Consider the following 21,339-nt stretch of genomic DNA (forward strand, 5'->3'; position numbering starts at 1 on the left):
AGGTTTGTAGGGAAGAAGTGGGTGTGGGGGCATGCCATCTGGGAGGAGTGTATGTTAACTTGATTTTAAACTGAAAATTGTAGTTCTTCTGGGTTTGCCCACACACGGGGTACTTCCAGCTCAAGCCTGCTGTTGCCCAGAAGGAACCAGAGAAAGAGGTCAAAGCTACCCACCTGAGCCAAATGCAGTTGCCCACTCACCATAATGGCGGCCCTGTGTATCTATTGCCTGAAGCACTCAGAATCACTCCTACCCTACATATGTGTTTAACCTGGATTTGCTCCATCTGTTTCCCATCTTCCAGACTCACTGGTAGACTTCAGATCCAAAAATGGTATTCTTTTCTAGATCTGCTTTCTAGTATTTTGCCATTATCTATTGGGCCTTGGAGAAGGAAGATAGCCATATGTGCTACCTTTTTCTTTTTTTAAAAAGAATAATTTTTAATCCATCCTTTACAGAACGTATTTCTGAGGGATTAACTCAAACACCTGCTTTAAGAAAATAAAGTCTTTCTAAAGCCTTTGGGCTTTCCTCTTTAGCCTCGGTGTTCTAAAGTTCCACTGTGATATATATATAAAGGCAACATCTCTATTTATTTATTCTGATCAGCACTCTATGGGCCCCTTCAAAACAATTTCTTTCTTTTTTTTTCAAGTCACAGTCAATATTAGTATATCTCTTCTTGATACCATAACAACAGGTTCAAAAAAGTCACCAACTATATTGATGGGAAAGGGAAAAGGGATTTTTTGAGTTTTCTCAATACATACAAGAATTTCTCCATAGCTCTCTTAAGTTCTAGGAGTAATATCTTACCTTTCACTGAAAAATATATTATTAAATCCAAATATTGGATGCTATTTCCCTCCCCGCCACATTCTCACTCACTCACCCATGCATTCATAGCACCCCGACGAGGGATAAAGCACAGAGCTGAGCTGTCCAGCATGTTACTAAGCAGCACCCCCACTCTGGTGACCCTCAGTGAAGGCTTCAGCCTAACGACCCAGACGGGGGCCAAAGGGAACCAGGACCGGAGCCAAAGCAGCTCAAGCCATTAGCCCTGCTCCAGGCTAATCCTCCTGCTTGACATGAAAGGGCTTCACTCTGGAGAGCTGGCCATTCTCCCTGGTGGTTAAAGTGTCAGCACCTTTGTATAAGCCGCACAGTGTTTATTCTTAAAATCCCAGTTTGGTTTTAAAGCTCACGCCTCTTTTGTATTCGGTCTGGGAACAAGTTAGTCATGAAAGGTTGTCATCTGGAAGTTCATGTTGGAAAGTAAGTTCTGCTCGCCTGGGTGGTCTGACCACGTTCCTGTCCTTTGCAAATCCGACAGGCATCTAGTTTCTAATCGTAAACACTCAACCAGAGATGGCAGCAGGTGCGGGGCCATACAGCTCCAGAGGACGTGCCATTAAACTCAAAGACCTCTGTTCTTCAGGACATCTCATTCAGGGAGGGAAATGGTGAGCCCCAGCGCGGGAAAAGATTTCGGTAACATGTACAATCAAGAAAAGGACTTCTATGTAGAATTTTTTAAAAACTCCTATAAATCAATAAACAATACAATTTTTAAAATCTATATATAACTCAGAAGAAAAATCAGCACAAGACATACACAGGCACCTCATAAGATATCCAAACAGTGTACAACTATGTGAAAATGTGCTTAACCTCTTTATGGTCAGGAAAATGCAAATTAAAACTATGAGAAATCATTTCTACATCCATTTAAATAGTTAAAATGTAAAACATAGTACCAAGCATTCGTGAGGATCCGAGGCAAAAGCAACTCTTAGACCGCTGATGGAGCGGCAATGTGGTAGAACCAGCTGGGGAACTGGCATTATCTACACAAGTTCAACGTGTTTACCCTATAATAGGACGACTCCATTAGTAGTTCCATATGCAACAGAAACTTGTGCGAGTGCCACCAAGAAATATATAGAATTTTCATAGTAGTGCCTTTGTAGTAGCAAAAAATAGGAAACTCACATGTCTCCCAACAGGAGAATGGATATACAATGGAACGCTATACGGCCACGAAACTGAATGAACTAAAGCTACACACGAGATGGGTGACTATCACAAAAATGAAACTGAACAGAAGCGGACAGATATAAGTGAATACACACTAATGAATTCAGTTTATACGGCTTTCAAAAATGAGTAAAACACAACTAAGGTGTTAAAAGTCAGAGATGTGATCACCTTTGGGGAGGAGGGAGAAGGTAAATATTGAGAAGGGGCAGGAGAGAAGCTTCTGGGGTGTTACCAATTCTCTCTGATTTGGGTGGTAGTTACCCACATGCTTGCTTTGTAATAATTCATCAAGCTTTATATTTATGTTTTGTACAAGTTTCTGAATCTGTTATACTTCCATTTTTAAGGGCTTAACAGAAAAGAAAAAAGGTTATGAAGCATGGGGGACCTTCATGTATTGTTGGTGTGAATGTAAGCTGGGGCAACTCCATTAGCAAACAAGCTATCACTTCCCTAGAAAAGCTCACGCTCTATGGCCCTCCAAATTCCTAGGCTAGGAACTCCTTTACATACACTCCCATGAGAATTATTCAAGAAGCCTAGAAATAACCCAAATGCCCATGAGCAGAATGGATACATAAAATGTGGCATGTTTGCATCATAGAATATTAGTTACTCAGAAGCACAAACGAAGACCTATACGCATCCATGTGGAAGAACCTCAAACACAATGTTGGCCGGGGGGTGGGGGGAGTGAGATGCAAGAATAGAGTATGATTCCATTTATATGAAAGTCAAAAACATGCAAAAACAAAGCAATGCATTATTTAGTGATATATATGAAGTACATTTACAAAAGCAAAATGAGAGAATGAATAACCCCAAATTCAGAATAGTGCAGAGGAGGGAAAAAGATGATCTGGGAGGGGCGCACAGGAGACTTTAGAGCATCTGGTGATATTCTAATTCATAAGCAGAGTCAGGGGGTCATAGGTGTTTTTTCAACTATTCTTTAAATTACACATATGTTGGATATACTCATATATATTTGTGGTAATTAAAAGAGGAACAATTCCTGCCTTTTTAATAAAAGAATTATTGGATAAAATATTGTACAGTCCAAAAGCACTGCTGAACTGAACAGAACTGGTCAGGAACCTCATAGATATGCATGCAGGGCCACTTTTTACTAAGCTCTACTGTTCTGAGCAATACATAATCATTTATGTTGTCCAAGCAATGGGAAGATTCATAAAGGAGACCTTCTTATCCTCCTTTTGTAGATGAGGGTTCTGACACTCAGAAAGGAAAAGTAACTTGCTCAAAGTTACTTGGCTAGTAAATGCAGAAGTGAGGTTCAAGTCCAAGTCTGCTTGGTTCCAAAGCACATCTCAGTGCCTGCGCCACCATCACTACCAACATGATATGGTCCAGAGCCATGTGCCTGCCCTCCTACGTGCCATGGCAGAGCATGTCAAAATGACATGGTTTCCATCAGTTCTTAGAGAGAGCCTCTTTCAAATTCTGAACATTGCATCTTATCAGTGATGAGGCAATCCACCCCAGGTGCCTGATCGTCAGACTTGATGGGAGAGCAGCGAGGTCTCAATTTTAATCTAGGTCAGAGATCCCCAGACTAAAGCCTGCAGGCTGAATCCTGACCACTGCCAGGTTTTGCACAGCCCTTGAGCTAAGATTGGTTTTTCCATTTTTAAATGGTTTAAAACAATCGAACAAAGAATAGTAATGCCATGACCATGAAAATTATATGACATTCAAATTTCAGGACCAGTAAATTCTTATTGGAACACAGCCACACCCATCTGTTTGCATACTGCCTATGGATGCAGTCATGCTCCAAAGACAAGACTGATTAATTGCAACAGATATCCTATGTTCTGCACAGCCTAAAGTATTTACTAAGTGGCCTAGTGTAGAAAAAGTTTGCTGAGCCCTGAGCTAGGAACTGCACACAGGAATAGAGAACCGCTAAATCTAAAGTTCCTTGATTCCAAAAAATGAAGATAAAAACAGTACCTACCGTGAAGATTTGGTGTATACAGTAAACAGTTGACAGAAGAAAAGCCATCAGACTAGTGCCTGGCAGAGAGCATGGTCTCTCCTCACCCTCAGAATAGCATCTGTTCCCCTGCTAGCCCTGCATGTGACTAAAATCAGCATTATGACGGTGAGGGAAATGTCACGAAGCATGTCAAGATAGTCACAGCAAAACAAAGACCCCTCTTTCAAATAAAAGTCCTCAAATTGGTATCCTTTGCTTTGGATTTGACTGCAGATCTCCAACAGCTAAGCACTGAAAAGACTTCACCTAAGAAGTCACACACAGAGAAAGGCTAACTGCAAGTGTTCAAGTAGGAAAAGGGTTCAAAACCAATGGAGGAAAGGTGGAGACCCTAATGGCACCAGAAACTGAGTCTCCCTGACTCACCGAGGAAGAAAGCATTTAATGATCAGGTTTTCAGGAAGACGCTAAGGCCAATTAAACTTTTTCGTTTGCCCCCTCAGATCTCCCATCGGACATTTGTTTCTGGCAAAAACTCTGCTTGGTAATGGAAAATAATGATTTTCTATCCCTTAAATCTTGCATCAGCTGTTCTACTAAGATTAACAGTGTCTCTAATGAGACATTTAGATGTAAAGACCAGTGATTAGTTGAATTCTTTAAGAGCTAACAATTCTCTAAAAATATGCTATTCTAATAAATTAGGTGAGGTCGAGTAATCACATCTCCCTTCTGCTTATCTGGTATTCTTTTTGCCAAAAGGAACACTCTTTTATTGATCCTCCCTTAGCATATCATTACATAGACTACAAAAGTGTACAGCATCCTAAGAATGAGGGCAAATTATTAGTATACATTAATTGTGCATAGCATTAGTGTACATTAATTAAATAAGGTGTGCATCTTGCCAGCAAGGACCTGGATTGCTTGGAGCGTGGTTGGCAGGAAAGGGTGGATTTAGCTCCACCTAATCCATGTGGGTCTTTGCGTTGCAGAATTAAACTCAGCGAAGTAGAACTCTCAACCTGAGTTAGGTTAGGTTTTGCTGTACCTTCATTGCAACTTTGCTTAGATTTAGCTTAGTTGCAACTCTAGGTAGGGTTTACTCACCACTGGCTTCAAATGCTTGAGAATGCTCTCAGAACTTACCCTTCAGCAGGGCTTGGGATCTTAGCACCCATTAGACTCTGGAAAGTTCTCTATGCTTTACAGCCTTGCTCTCAACTTTTTGAGCTTCAAGGAGTCTCCTTTGCTCTCCAGCCCCGTTGCTGGCTCTCAGCACTTCAGAAGGACCTCCTTGTGGTCCTTTCCCTGCTGTTGGCAAGAGCTACACTAACCCTGGCTAAAAGTCTGGAGTGCCTCCGAGGAATTTCACTCAGATCTCCGGCCCTGTCCGACTTCTTCCCTCTTCTCTTTGTGAAGGCCTAGGGCCAAATGGTGGTGGGAAAGTGCAATTCACTCTGCAGCTGGAGTCTTTGAGATCCCAGTCAGTTAAGTCAGCCCACTCATGGCCATGGAAAGCTGACTGAAGATTTGGCTAGTTCCCCCTGACCCCACCTATGACATATTTGTCCTCCTCCTCCCACACCATCAGAAGTGAAAGCAAGTTCAGGTTTCCACTGTCCTAGGAACGGCATTCTGGATTTCAGTATTTAGTCTTCTTTGCTCTCAGACTGGTTTCAAAACTATGATTCTGTAGTCTATGTAGCTTGTTGTGTTATCTTGGTGTTGGGGGAGATGAATGTCTCAGGCTTTTCTACATCCTAACTAGGAGAGTCTCCAGTCTGTCACTTCTAATTGTTTAGAGAGGAACAGGATCTCTTACAAACGCCTTGGGGACCATTAGGAACTATCCCTATGAGAGCATTAGATAGAACACTTCTAATCCGGGTAAATGCCATGCTATGAGGGAGACAGTGGTAATGGTCTGGGGCCAGACAAGGATAAGACTTGCAGGAGAGCAGTCAGTTAGGAAAATATCAGAGCACTGTACAGGAAAACACAGGTTTCGGGTCATGGTCTATTGCTTCCTAATCGTAGGGCCTTGGATAAATTAATTTCTCAGGCATCTGATCCTTACTGGTCCAAGAAGGAGGTCCCAAACTCAATACCAATGGAGGCAGAAGGTTAACTGGCCAAGCAGGGATGGTGGCAATGTGGAGAGCAAATGAATCTCTTACAGAGCACTGTGGCTTAGCTCCAGCTGAGTGTTACCACATAGGGGAAGGCCTAGTGTTACCAAATCTCCTAGGTGCAAGAGAAGCTGGGACTTTCTGGCAACTGATTCCATTTTTAAAAACTTATTTGGCCCAAAGAACATATATCTGGGTCACAATGTAATTCAACAACTGTCACTTTATAACCCCTGCTTTGGACTCCAAGAGTCCTGTAAGTGTAATAATGGGGTGTCAGGTTTTTGGCTTGTGGCTAGTGACCTCTGGATATGCAAAGGCTCTGGGTGGTAGTTGTAGCTGTGTATGACTAATAAAAATTAGGAAGCAAATTGTTACCTTGTGAGTATTGTTTTTTAGATAAAATCTTTGAAAACATGAGGTCATGGGGGAGTATAGATGATGAAGGGGCTCCCAGCTTGGTGGTAAAGCAGTTGAAGATCAGTGGGCTAGGTCACTCAATACTTCCACAGCTCCTGACCCAGAGTTGCCTTTTAATAAATGCTTGTTACATGAATAGATGAACAAATGGATGTATGGATGAATCATGAATGGGTGCATGGATGGATGGATGGACAAGCGGATAGATGCATGGATGTATGGATAAGTCATGAATGGGTGCCTGGATGGATGGACAGACAGATGCATGGATGAATCATGGATGGGTATGTGGATGGAGAGAGGGTTGGATGGATGGATACACTGTTATAAGTTCACCTAAAGTTCAAAACGTTTTTGACTATGCATAATTCACATGTCAGGTGTGATCAAAGAATGTATTAAGTCATGGCTGATTCAAGCTATCAATACTATCCCTCCCTTTTTCTTCAAAGCCATGTTGCACTTTGGTGACGTTGCTCTTTCTCCTTTCAAGTCACTGTAGCCAGATTTTACCTGTATAACAGCGTTGATGGCTTGGGTGCATACATGAGTTGCCCTGGCCCAACCCTCCCCAGAAATGTCCCTGACTCCAGGCCACATAATACAAGGATTCAGTTTTTATAGGAGGAGCATGTGATGCCAAGTAATTCCCTCTTGCAATTCCTATGCCAAATAACAACAGAGAATGGAAATGCATTTGATAACCCACCAAGGAGAGAGATTCTGGGGTTTTAAAATGAGAGACTTGATGGGACACTTGAGCGGCTCAGTCAGTTAAACGTCTGACTTTGGCTCAGGTCATGATCCTAGGGTCTTGGGATCGAGTCGCACGTGGGGCTCCTTGCTCAGGAGGGAGCCTGCTTCTCCCTCTGCCTGCCCCTCCCCTTGCTTGTGCCCTCTCTCTCTGACAAATAAATAAAATCTTTGAAAAAATAAAATGAGAGACTTGAGAAGGGAAAGGTCACATGAAGGGGGGAGTGGAGATGATGGAAAGCACATCTCCAGAAAGATTAGAAGTCGTAAAGTAATCTGATCTTTCCCATTTTCCTATCACATAATAAACACTCTTCCCCAAACTGCACAAAAACATTTCCCAAGGGGGTTCTTGTGATCTGTTCATCAGAAGCACAGGTAGAGGGTATTTATCATAGCAGGTCACTTATATGTCTAGGAAAGCTAGACATTTTTGAAACTATAAGTCCCTGCCAGGAGGCACATGATTTACAGAGAATGTGAATCTTGAGAACTAAAAAGAAAATGATTCTGTTTGAAAATGATATCATTATTGCTTCCAGCACAAGCCTCACTGCATCAGATCATTATGATGGCAGCTAATTAGATGATTTTTCTGCTCTTTAAGAGCAAGGAATAAAATCAAACCACTTCACCACCAAGTGAGATTTTTGAATATTTGAAAGCTGATGACCTGTGCCTGAAGCTAGTCTAAATGTCTTTGCCACTAACGAGAAACCTGATAAACTGGTATTGAGAGAACTTGCTGAGTAAAAACTCTAGGATAACCTTCAGAGAAGCCTCTCTGGGTTCCTGATAGTGAAATCACTCATATTCTTGATCTTCAACTCCTTCTGGGCACCCTCAGGACTAATGGAAAGGGGATTCCCTTCCAACCCACATGGCCATGATTAAAGCTGTCTAGAAAACAGTAACCAGGACAGTCAAAAATAAGAGAATGGTCACATCCCTAGGAATTGTTGGCAACAGCCTCTTCCAGCCACCAGAGGGCTCTGGAAGGAGAAATAACCTATTTCTAAGCTGTCCCCATGCTAGGACCTCATCTCTGTGTACCAAACTCAAATGAAATCTGTAAATTATAAGATTCCTCCTTATACATAGTCTTAAAAACAAATATGGCTCTTTTGTCTTAAAATTATCTACAGATGCAGTCAGTGAAGCAGAAATTAATTCCAGACCTGCTCTGCCATGTGTCTAGAGGTCCGCAAACTAGAACCCACAGGTCAAATCTGGCCCACCATCAAGTTTCATTGAATCGTAGCCCACTAATTTAGGTATTGCCTTTGTCTTCTTTTGCTCTACAAAAACATAGCTAAGTGGTTGCAATAGAGATTATGTGGCCCAGAAAGCCAATATAGATAGATAGATAAATAGATAGATAGATAGATGATAAATATACAGATATATATATATACAAATACTGTATCATCTATGCTGATCTAGAAGAATCATTCAGCCTCAGTGAGTTTTAGCACTAACATCTATTCAATAATGCAAACCATACATCCCCACATCTTCTAGTTTACAGGATATTAGAAGGCCCAACGATGCCTCTATAAAATCTTTCTGAATAAAGCACTTTCACTGCACACCTATCAGAGTGACCAAAATCAAGAACACTGAAAATGCCAAAGGCTGGTGAGGATGTACAGGAACAAGAGAAACTCTCATTCATTGCTGGTGGGAATGCAGCCACTTTGAAAGACAGTTTGAGGATTTCTTTTGAAACTAAACGTACTCTCACGGAACAATCCAGCAACCGTGTCCCTTGGTATTTACCAAAGGAGTTGAAAATTTATGTCTACACAAAAGGCCTGCACATGAATGTTTATAGCAGCCTTATTCATAATTGCCAAAGCTTGGAAGCATCCAAGATGTCCTTCAGTAGGTGAGTGGATAAACTGTGGAACATACCAGCAATGGAATATTATTCAGCAAGGGATGAGCTATGGATGAAAACACATAGAGAGATTTCAAATACATTTTGCTAAGTGAAAGAAGAGAATCTGAAAAGGCTGCATACTGTAGGATTCTAACGACATGATATTCTGGCAAAGGCAAAACTATGGAAACAGTTAAAAGATCAGTGTTTGCCAGTGGTTGTGGTGGAGGGAGAGAGGAACAGGCAGAGCACAGAGGATTTTTAGGGCAGTGAAACCATTCTGCATGGTACTATAATGGTGGATACATGTCATTATACTATTGTCCATAGAGTGTACAACACCCAGAGTGAACCCTAAGGCAAACTATGGATTGTGGGTGATAATGATGTGTCAGGGTCGGTTAATCAATTGCAACAAATGCATCACTCTGGTGGGGATGTTGATAACGGGAGAGGCTATGCAGGGAGAATAGGGGAAATCTCTGTACCTTCCACTTGATTTTGCTGTGAATCTAAAAAATAAAGTTTTGGGGGGCACCTGGGTGGCTCAGTCAGCTAAGCATCTGCCTTCGGGTCAGATGCAGGGTCCTGGGATCAAGCCCCGCATCGGGCTCTCTGCTCAGCAGGGAGTCTCTGCCTCTGCTCCTCCCTCTACCCGGCTTGTGCGCTCTCTCTCTCTCCCCCAAATAAATTTTTTAAAGTTTTTTAATAAAAAAGGTTTAATTTAAAAAGTCTATTAGTTAATGAGATTGCAAAGGCCATTAAGAGCTGTTTGCCAGCTATCTCCAGTTTGCATCTTCTTTGCCATTAGGTAGAACCATGTGACTCGTTATGGCCACAATGGTTAAGTAGAAGTGACAAGTATTACTTCCAAGCTGAAGCAAGACCTTCCGGAACTCTCTTTTCCCTCTGGCTCAACAACTGGCAAATTCAAACCTGTCAGTGTCCTGAGTGACAGTGGTGAGCAGAGACTTCCAGCTGACATCTGGTAGACACACAGCAGAACAAACAATAAGCCTCGCTTGTTCTGAACACTGAAATTTTGGGATTGTTTCCTTAGCAAAATCTGACTAGTTTTCCTGACTAATATAAAGATGATTGATAACTGTTATTACATTTATAAAACTGTCACTTCTCCCTACCCTACCCTCCTGTTCAGATGGCACATTTAAGGAAGCAAAGTTGCCCCAACCATAAATTCCGATCTTCATTCACAAATCTCTTAACATCTAAAGGAATCTAAGTTGATGGAAATTCTAACTATACTCTTGGTCTTCTATTTTCAAGCACCTCAAAATTCCAGGGAGTCTTTCTTCCCCCTAAAGAACTTCCTTATTCATGGCTGTCTATCACGCCATCTTGGTTCTATCTTCAAGCAGCGTGTAGTCTCCCAGAGAGGTTCTTCCTCCCTGGCTACTTTTTTCCCCAAGAATCGCAGCTTTAGTCCCTTCCTCAGAAAGCACAGAGGAGAGGCGCCTGGGTGGTTCAGTCATTAAGCGCCTGCCTTCGGCTCAGGTCATGATCCCAGGGTCCTGGGATCAAGCCCTACACATCGGGCTCCCTGCTCTGTGGGAAGCCTGCCTCTCCCTCTCCCACTCCCCCTGCTTATGTTCCTTCTCTCGCTGTGTCTCTCTCTGCCAAATAAATAAATAAAATCTTAAAAAAAAAAAAAAAAAGAAAGAAAGCACAGAGGAGAACATTTCCAATCAAGTAAAAAGGCAGAAGATGATTTGTGAACCCACACAGGGAAGTATGTTTATCTCACTGTAAATCATCATCACCATTCCTGCTATAGTTTGTGTCGCGCCTGCCATGTCTTATTTTCTTTCCCCACTGGTTCAGAAACCAGGCATGAAGCAGGAGGTTAAGTTTTGGGGCCTCTCAAACCCCAACAAAGGCCAGCTGAATCCTCTCAGGTAGTTTCTGTGACAACAGTTCAATGATCACACATCATCCCTTTGTTGTGTGGGAGGGTCATGTGTGCTGGGGTGACCTTGGAGAGTAAGATGGTAACACCTTGGTACAGACGCTATGGTTCTCTTCCATCTACAACTCCTTCCTGACATTGTTGGGTTTGCAAAGCAATGCAACCAAAGGTCCAATTTCCCACACCAGAAAACTCAACACTTTCACAACCTGCATGCAAAGGGCCCACTGAACCCCCAGAGTAACCTCAGACTCTATGGCAGGTTTCCAACCAATTCTAGAAAGTCTCTCCCCCCTCTGCACTGTCAGCTTGTTCTGCTCTTTCTTATCTTCCCATCCAAACCTATAATCTCTCTCTGCTGCACTGATGAGGAAGGAAAGGCACAACTACTTGAGGATGAGCAAAAATTCATTGGAAAATACCCTCTGCACCTCTCCGTGCAACATCACATAATTTCTGGCTGTTTCGTCCTTCAACATACAACTCTGACTTCTTCACAGGAGCTTTCTGGATGTTACAAATATACAGTGCTCCAGAACAGCCCAGCTTCGATCAAGCCATGGCATTCACGTCCAAGATCTATAACCCAAGGCTGACTGATGACCACTCCTGCTCCCCCTGGTGTAGGACGACTACCTTCAGGGTTATCAACAAACGCAGGTTTGGGCATGAGGTCCAATCCACAGCTCTCTGATTATAAAAAGCAATCTGGAATCTTCTTCGATGCCCTCATTTACTCACGAAAGTCCGTGGGTCACCATCTTGATGTAAGGTTGCTCAAAACGCTCTTCTTCCGTTTTCAGGTCCATGGCATCTCTTGTTTGGAGAGCAGAACTAACGGGTCCTCCTTCTCACAGCCTCTTCCCTCTGGCACCACTGCCACGGTGATCACTCAACAGCACCCACGTGACTGACCACTGATTGCCTGACGACTGCTCAGCGGAGTTTGTAAGAGTATGGGTGTCGGACGGGGCGCCTGGGTGGCTCAGTCGGTTAAGCGACTGCCTTCGGCTCAGGTCGTGATCCTGGAGTCCCGGGATCGAGTCCCGCATTGGGCTCCCTGCTCAGCAGGGGGTCTGCTTCTCCCTCTGACCCTCCCCCCTCTCATGCTCTCTCTCTCTCATTCTCTCTCTCAAATAAATAAATAAAATCTTTAAAAAAAAAAAAAAAAGAGTATGGGTGTCGGTGTCAAGTAAGAGCAAGGCTCAAGTCCTGACTTTGCTGCTAACAGGGCAAGGCTTTAATCCACTCCACGTTGTGCTTTCTTCACCTTGGATTGGGAGCAACAAGAGCGCCTCCCTTGGATGCCTGGGTGGCTCAGTTGGTTGGGCGACTGCCTTCGGCTCAGGTCATGATCCTGGAGTCCCGGGATCGAGTCCCGCATCGGGCTCCCTGCTTGGCGGGGAGTCTGCTTCTCCCTCTGACCCTCCCCCCTCTCATGTGCTCTCTCTCTCTCATTCTCTCTCTCTCTCTCTCAAATAAATAAAATCTTAAAAAAAAAAAAAAAAAAAAAAAAGAGCGCCTCCCTTGTAGAGTTTAGGAGGACTGAGTGGACACACATAAGACTAAGCACAGTGTTTTGGCATCCAGGAATGCTCAATAGATGTTTGCTAATATCACAGGTCCCCAGCATTTGAGGTCCTGCAAATTCTGGTCACGGCAGGCCCCCTGATTCCCATTCCCACCAGTCCACATAGTGGATGCGATGCCTCTCCCGGAGGTTCTCGCTCTGTGCTGCCCAGACGCTGCTCATCCACAAACTCCTCAGCTAGAATACTGGACCTTTATTTTTACCTCTATCTACCATTCTCATCCCCAAAATGTAAAAAAGAGTAGTCAGTGTCCTGTATTTTCGACAAAGCTTTTCATTAGGAGACAATACTCTCAAATTACCCATAGAGAGGACACATTGCTTTCTGAAATCAGTACAATTTTTTGATGTCTAATCATCTTTATCTGTTAAGAACAAAGGTCATCTTTTCAAAGCTGAAATATGCTGCCACCTTTAATGCCCACGTGTATACTCTGCTCAGACTCACCAGAAGGGGGAGTGCCTGCGTAAAGTAGGGAATTCAAGCACTCCCTGTCGGGGGACAGTTCCTTGTTCCAGAATCCATAATCTGGTGGCACTATATATATATTTACTTATATAAAAATATTTATTTATATATATAAATATATATATAAATATAAAATATTTATTTATATATATATAAATAAATATTTTTATATAAATATATATATATAATTACCAGAGGTCCAGAAGATCGAGGCATCTCAGTTCTTACAGGTCTTCATCCATACTTGTCATAACATAACCCACGCTTATTATTACCAAAGTGGATTTTTCCATGATTTGCACAGATCTAAATTCTAGTTACAGACTAGAGTACCTGAGTTACCTGATTCTAAGTTGTTAATGATTCCTATCCATGCTCCATTTCATACCTAGTAGCCTATGCAGAGCGGAAGCATCACAAGGATTAAGAGCACAGACTCTGGAGCCAGGCTGTGTGGATTCAAATCCTGACTCTGCCACTTGCTAGCTTGGGTAAGATGCTTAATCTTTGTGCCTCAGTTTCCTCATCTGTAAAATGGAAACAACCATGGCGCCCATCTCCTAGTCATTGTGAAGATTAAATGAGTCACTATGAACAAGTGCTTAGAATGGTGCCTGGTACACAGTGAATACGATATGCGATTTTGCTACTTCTACTGTTACTACTCTGTAGTTAGTCACAATCATCCTGGAGCACCACAGACAAGCAGTAGAGCAGACACTGAATCTGTCACCTTGAAAGCAGCTCAGCAAAGGAAATCTCATCGATGGATTTCATCCTACTTGGGAGTCAAAGCTTCCAGCAACGGCCACAGGAAAGGAAGAGGCGATGCAAAATTCACAATAGAAAGGATTACTTACTTACCCTAGATTTCACTTACAGTAACTCACGGTGGTTAAAACCCATAGGAAAATATATGGCTCTAGTAACTGTGGATAGTTCACAGACAGCCATCCAGGGGACCCTGCGCTATGGAGGATCTTGTCAGTGCCCAGAAAGATTGCTCTACCACCTGAAACCATCCACTCATACATTACCAATCCTCTTATTTCACAACACGATTTCCACATTCCCTGCAGTAAGAATACTTTCTCACTCCCATCATTCTTCCAAATGTCTGCCCCTATTACCTGAGTTCATTTTTATGGATTTCCACTATTTTTCTTTCCAGCTTCTGTGACTGCTTGGGGAAAATCTCAAACTCACTGATGTAATTCTCAGGATGCTCATCAGGATCATAATCGCCGAGCTCAGCTGTAACCAGTAAGAAATAAGAGAGAGAAGGATTAACAACAACAAGAATAGGGTACTTGTGGAATGGTTCCTGCCACCCAGATGAAGAGCTGGCAATAAGCTCACCCTACAAAATGTATTTGTATCCATGGGAGGACCACAGCCTGAGTGTCTAGAAGCCCATATTCTAACTCAGATTTAGCCACATGAGCTTGGGTACTTGCTAACCTCTTCGAGGCTTGTTTTCTACATCTATATAATAAAGGAATTTAAATAGTTGTTTTTCAATGGGGCACTATTGGCATTTGGGGAGCTAAACAATTCTTTATTGTTTCAGACCTTCCAAGGCATGTTAGGACATTTATCACCCTACCCATCAGGTACTATGTGTTAGTAGCACACCTCCGCATTGTGACCAACACAGATGCCCCCCAGTATTTCCAAACATTCCCTAAGATGTTAGTGGGAAATCACTGGATGTCCCTCAGGGTTCCTTTCATAGCTGAGTCTAGGAATTCTACAGCTGGAACTGCCTGCTCTGAGATTTGTACAAGTATGGTGCATCCAATAAAAAAAAAATCACAACATGAAGGCACCCAAAAAGACTGCAGTTAAAAATAAATGGAATGCTCCTTAGATTAAAGAATGTAAATCTAAGCATGGGCAACCATACCAGATGAAGGTTGTTGCAGGGTTCTAATACAGAGCACCTCCAGGGGGTCTTTAAGGGCAAGAAGAAATGCTGGCACATCTCTGAGCTTCCAGAGGGTCTAGGAGAGGATGGACCTCAAATATGCACCAACCACAGCCAGGATCAGCAAAGGTGATGCTCTGGCCATTGGGATACTTTTTACTGATTGCACAAGACTGCTAAGGAAAATGGGCCAGAAGGGGCAAGTGTCTCAGGCACAACTGGCCAGGAAAGAAGATTAAAAGAGGGTGGGAAAATTGTATTAGAAAAACTTGATCACCAGCATGACTTTGTAGTAGATAAAAATCAATATGCCTTGAGCACATCTGCAAAATCACATCCAACTCTGTAATTTGTATCTACTGTCCTTTCATTGTTGAATCATCTAATGACTACAAAAGGACAAAACTGGGAGGAAAGCAAAGCTCTTTAAAGCTTCCTAATAGAATTCAAATTACAGAGTTCTTAAAACTACCTAAAGTGCATATCCCACATGAGGAATGATTTTTAAAATAAGACCCAAAATACCATCAACCATAGGAGGGAAATCAATCAAATCAAGTTAAAATACTTCTGTTCATTAAAAGTCATCATAGTCAAAATAACAGACAACAAATTGAAAGAATATATTTGCAAAGTCCAACACTGACAAGGGCTGATATCTAGAATAAAGAAGTCGTCCCTACCAATCAATAAGAAAATGGGTAGGAAGACCAATAGGAAGATGGTCAAAGGATATAAACAGCCAATATAGAGAGATGCTCAAACTCATCAGTAGTCAGAACTATGGAAACCAAAACAAGACATCACTTTACACCTGTAAGATTGGCAAAACGTTTAAGAAGTCGAATGATTCTGTGTTGGCAGAGATATGAGGAAATGGAAATACTTGTACACTTCTGGAGGATCCTTGATGCGTGCAGCTCTTCTAAAGAGCAAGCTGGGAATATTTAGTCCAATATTATAATCCAGCAATCGCACTTCTGGGCATATATTCTAGGAAAACACTAAGTACAAGAAAGGATATGAAGGCAACTTGGGTGTTCATTGTTGGTGGGAACAATAAATAAAACGGATACTCTGCAGGATACTCTGTAGCAATTAAAAGCAATAGATGGAAACCCAAAAACCTGAACAGATCCCCAAAACAGTGTTTTCAGCATAAGAGGATTAAAACGAGTTTGTTTGTTTGTTTTGAATGGATCACTTTTTAAAAATTTTTTGTTATGTTAATTAAAATGAGTTTTATAGCCCATTTAATTTACAAAACTTAGAAGTATATACACACAAAACAGTGTAATCATTGATAAGGATGTATGCAAAGTCAAAGATCTTTATGAACCCCATCGTTGCCTTTCGGGATGGAAATGGAGAATAATGAAAAGGAAAATCAACCAATCAATCAATCAACTGATGGATCCAAAGGGATCAGTGAAGAGAATAAGCCATCAACTGATGATTAACTCAACCTGAGTTTCAAAAGATACACACATAACACACCTATGCCCACACCCACACATACATATCACCCTGTGAGCCAGCTATGGACCTGAAAATTTAGGAAACGATATAACCCAATGCCTCCATTTTCCATAGAGAATAGACCACCAATACAAAACTGGGTCACTTTCAATGCAAATGTCAGCTTGCATGGTGGTTGGTGAGGGAGGGCTTTGTCTGGCAAGGGCGGTGGGGGGTTGGCCCTCTTTTCAGGAAAACTTGTGAGATAAAATGAACTTGTACTGCTAAACACTGCAAATGAGTAGCTTGGAAAATGCGAGAAAACTAAGAGAAGAAATGCCATGGAATGTGCACTAGGTTGCCAGCAAGGTAAATGTCAATGCCTCCCACATCACATGCCCTGCTTTCTTGTCCCTTAAAGCTGGACTTTAACTGACTTCACCTGAAGCAAAAGGCAGTTCATAAATGATTCAGGACTTTTAACTATTCAGACTATCAAGAGGAGTTGGTAAGGGAGGATAAAGTTGTGACAAATGCAGAGTGGATGGCCTGCAATCTGAAATAGACCGTAGCATGTTTCCAAGGAAATTTAACTGTCAGAAAAATCCGAAGAGTTGAAGCAAAAGGATGAGTGCTATCAGGTGATGGTAAGTAAAAAGGGCAAGGTTGGCAATGCATTTCCCCTGGTTCAGAGAGGACTCATTCCAAAAGAACACGAGAGACGGGATGTTCCAGGGCCAACTCCCCCAGGAGCCTTCCCTGACCACCCTCGCTGGGTCAGAAGCCCTCCTGAGGTCATAGCAGGGACCTGGCTGTCGCTCTACTGAGCCATTCACAGATCATCACACTGCCTGTTAACTTGTCTGTCCCTCTCCCCCTCCTCCCTCCCAACCAGGGACTTCCTGACACAGTGCCTGCCTCCTAGCAGATGCTCCATACATGTTCAGAGAACACGAACAAATAAATGAAGAAGGTAGGGAACCAGCTGCTCTTTCCCAAGCAGAAAAATAAAGCACACAGTGGTGCAATTTAGGCAAATGCCCTGGTTCACTTAACGTCATTACTGGAGAACCTACTGCATGCCAGACACAGGGATACTATGGTGAAAAATGCCCCTGGAGTTCTACTTCTGTGGAGTTTAGATTCTACATCGAGGGAATGCATAAGAAGTCCCCAAACAGCTCAACGACGTAATTTCAGGTAGAAGTGCTTAAAAGACAACAAAACAGGGGTAGGAGACAGAATGTGGTGCAGGAGAGAGGCTACTTTAGTAAGCCCAGGAAGACTTCTCAGAGGAAGTGATACCTGAACTGAGTTCAAATTCAATTCTGAATATCTGGAACACACCAGGCAGAGGAGATAAGACTGACAATCCCACCATGTTGCCGTTCTGCAGGAGGAACAGGAATGATATAATTTTTACCAAGCAAAGAAATAGAGATTCCTAGGGTTTTGTGTATCTGTGTTGCAATTTGCATTATGAAAGAAAATGCACTGCACGTATTGAATAGGCTCGCTGTATTCAGTACATAAAAGTAGCAGCACTCTGGGTGCAGCCTGTGTTTTATATACTGAGAATATTCTGAAGCTTCAAACACACTCCTTCAGAGAGGGTTAGCAAATAAGAAGCCACTGAAAAGTCACACGGCCTCCTGCTTTCGAGTCCTTTCCTCCACATTCCCTCTCTCTCTGTAAGCATAAACAGGTCCACCAAAGCAGATCTTTATCTGCATTTCAATGATCTCTAGAGCTGCTGAAAGATCACCCCAAGCACCAGAGAACATCATGAATCCAGCTTTTACTGGATTTGCTACAAATGGCCCATGGACAATGCTGTATCTTAGAGCCGAAAGGTCCTTTTGGTGTCTGCCAGTCCGTTTCCAGCTCCACTTTCTCCACAGCATCGGTGCGCATGGTCAGGGATAACAGCGCCGAGGGCCCTGACTGTCCAGAGGGAGACTTGGTGGCTTTATTTCAAACATAAAACAGGATGGCGAGTTTCCCGTTACAGATCCATAGCGAGCAGTGTCCTTGGAGACCTGACCGTGATTCACTAATGCCTAAATGTGTTCTGAAATGCTCATGGGCTGGTCTGGTGCTTGGATTAGTATTGATCTGCTTTTCCCTTACAGAGGACAGTGCACTCTCATCAGGAATTTGCAACCTCGAAGGGAAGGAGGAAGACTATGGGTTTTAACATCCCTTAGCTCTGCTGTAAGAGAGGTTTTGGGAAGCACATACTCCACCGCAGGGCAGAGGGAAGGACTCTTTCCCATCACCTCACCGTATCACTGTAGTTCCGATTTTAAACTTGAATATCTCCAAGGGTTTTAACACCTCTGCCAAAATCTGCTGTGCAGCGCTAGATGGATCCCAGGGGAAGGGGAAAGCAACACAGACACACTTCAGAATTCTCGGAAAGCACACACCAGGAAACAGGGCCCAAGGAACTATTTCACCACACAGAGCATCCCACGGGGACAGTCGTGGGTGACAGTGGAACCCCAGGAGAATGACAGCGTCTCTCGTAAGCTGTGAATGAAGCTTGGAATTGTGAAGGCAGACGATGGTCATGATGTGCTTATGACCCATCATAAGTGCCTATGTTATTCCAGACCCTTTATAGAGAGGACATGATCACTTACCTGATAACTGTCCTCCTCTCTCTCCCTCCCCTCCTCTCCATCTCCCTTCTCTTCTCCTCCCCTTCTCTCATAAATATGTCATTAGCTTTCACACCACAAAAGGCTGGATCACCTGGGTCCCTCCCAACAGGCCTTGCTCCAGCTGCCTCCCAACTGGCCCAGGGGAACAGAACACCTGAGTCATTCTTTGCTCGGGTCCTGAGCCCACCCCCATGGCCGTGCACCACCTTCGGCCCAGGAGACCACTTTCCAGATGGTTTTTTCTTATAGGTGGAAACATCCAGAAGCCAATAGCTGGGTCATAATGTGCTTACTGCTTCCCACTGCCCCACCCTCTGGGGCTTGTTCAACCCTGAAAATAAGTCTCTGTGAAGGAGGCACGCCACCCCGTTTAATATATTCTTAAAGAGCTGAGATAATTTGTCTGTGCTGAAATAGCCAGTAGATGGGGAAGTGAGACTCGACTTGAGTATGACAGACTGTGAGCCTGGCGCTCTCCTCATCGTGCTCTATGGCTAGAAAAACTGAAGAGTTCGAGATGCTGCCCATGGACACGTCTCTACACATAGGATTATATATAATATCTATTTTTGTATATATTTTGTCTATTTATATTTATTTATATGTATAATTTTATAATTTGTATATAATTTTTAATTTTTAAAGTATTTCTAAAGAATAAATAGAATGTGTGTATATATATAGAGAGAGAGAGAGAGAAATACATTTATATATATACACGCTTTGACATTTTATTTCAAACCGTTTTGACACCTCCCTCCCTCCAACAGACTTTTCCCCCTCAATGTACCCGTCAGGCACCGCGCCCGGTGATCAGAGCTCAGAGCACCCCACAGCCCCTCAGAGGGGGTGGGCAGCCACGGCCACACTTACCTTGAACGATACAGGCACCCAGACAGGCCGCATCTGAAAAGGAGCAGAGCAGTCGACCGTGGAAAATATCTCTTTTAATCTGCAGATACAAAAGATACCTGCAACACAAAACGAGCGAGAGTCACCCTAAGTCTCGGCTGAGGCCTGGAAGAAGTGGAAGGATTGTTCATGCTCTATCCACCTGCGCACTGCCTGAACCACACCAGCCCCTCAGAGGGCAAGCGGATGAAACCAAGGGGCCCTCGGGATTCAGGAAATCTGACGTGACTGTGACCGAGGGCGGCTGGCCCTTCTTAAAGAGACATGAGGACAGAGGAAAGCCACAGGGCCCAGTAGACACGGGTCCTGGAAGGAACACCCACGCGGTGCCAACCCCACCTCCCCCCAGTACAGGTGGCCCCCACTCTGTGTGAAATGGAGAGTCCACGAATGGACTCGACCGGTATCCAGAGAAGAGTCTCAGGGGCAGACCGACTCACGTTAATCAATCTCAAAAGGACTTGGTTATGAGGCCAGAAAGCCAATTTGTTCACAACTAGATGTGTCCTCTGGTTAGTGCCCCGTCCCCCTCTCCAGGGACGGCGAACTCAGGTGCCCACAGAGCCAGGGGAACCTGATCATGAGTGAAATGGGCCGAGCGAAGGGGGTCCGGGGGGGGCAGAATGGAGAGCGCGGGCTCCCATGAAGGGTCAGCTGGCCACGCAGAGCCAGCCCAGGGTCACAGCGCAGAAAAACAGGCCAAGCACAGCCCGCTTTTCCAGAAAATCAGAGACTGGATTTAGGGGGAAAATCCTTTGAATTTTAAATGTTGCAACCAATTCTGTTTTTAAAAAACACCGTGGTGCCAAACAGAAAATACACACAGGCCCAATTCAGCCAGGGGAAAGGGGCACAGGTGGGTTTGCTACCCCTGGCTCAGGCTCACCTGGTCACTGCCCCTTTCATTCTCCGGGCTGATCAAGCCCTCTTCAGATTTACTCCATCTCTTAGCCAAGTTGATTCTTTCCTCCAAGGCTCACGCCTGGGGTCTACTGCTTCTGACTAAAGTGCACCCTTCAGGTAAAGTGTGTGCAGATTCTTTGTTTAGTTCCCTTTAATTCTCAAAGACCAATCTTTTTTTTTATTCCGGGTTCTTGGAGCCAGGTGGGGGCAGCACTCAGCTGGTCCCAGTTATCGATTCCAGTGCTCCAGTGATCTGCTCTCGACTCAGTCTCTGAGGAGCCATGTGCACA

General features: G+C 43.5%; 1 protein-coding gene across 3 annotated transcripts in view; it reads right to left on the reverse strand.

Annotated features, from left to right (window-relative positions):
* The window catches only part of FRMD3 (FERM domain containing 3), a 301,850-nt gene that overhangs the window by 85,588 nt on the left and 194,923 nt on the right, over positions 1-21,339 (reverse strand). For all 3 annotated transcript variants that reach the window (XM_045882301.2, XM_045882299.2, XM_054509194.2), the window contains exons 5-6: positions 20,108-20,205; positions 14,314-14,437 (exon numbers count right to left, since the gene is read on the reverse strand). In XM_045882301.2, coding sequence (XP_045738257.1) covers positions 14,314-14,437; positions 20,108-20,205 — 222 coding nt within the window. The remainder of the gene's footprint in view (positions 1-14,313; positions 14,438-20,107; positions 20,206-21,339) is intronic.

The sequence above is a fragment of the Mirounga angustirostris genome, unplaced genomic scaffold (assembly GCF_029215605.1).
Source record: "Mirounga angustirostris isolate CCGP_5_RB_7025 unplaced genomic scaffold, mMirAng1.0.hap1 SCAF_15, whole genome shotgun sequence".
Taxonomy (NCBI): domain Eukaryota; kingdom Metazoa; phylum Chordata; class Mammalia; order Carnivora; family Phocidae; genus Mirounga; species Mirounga angustirostris.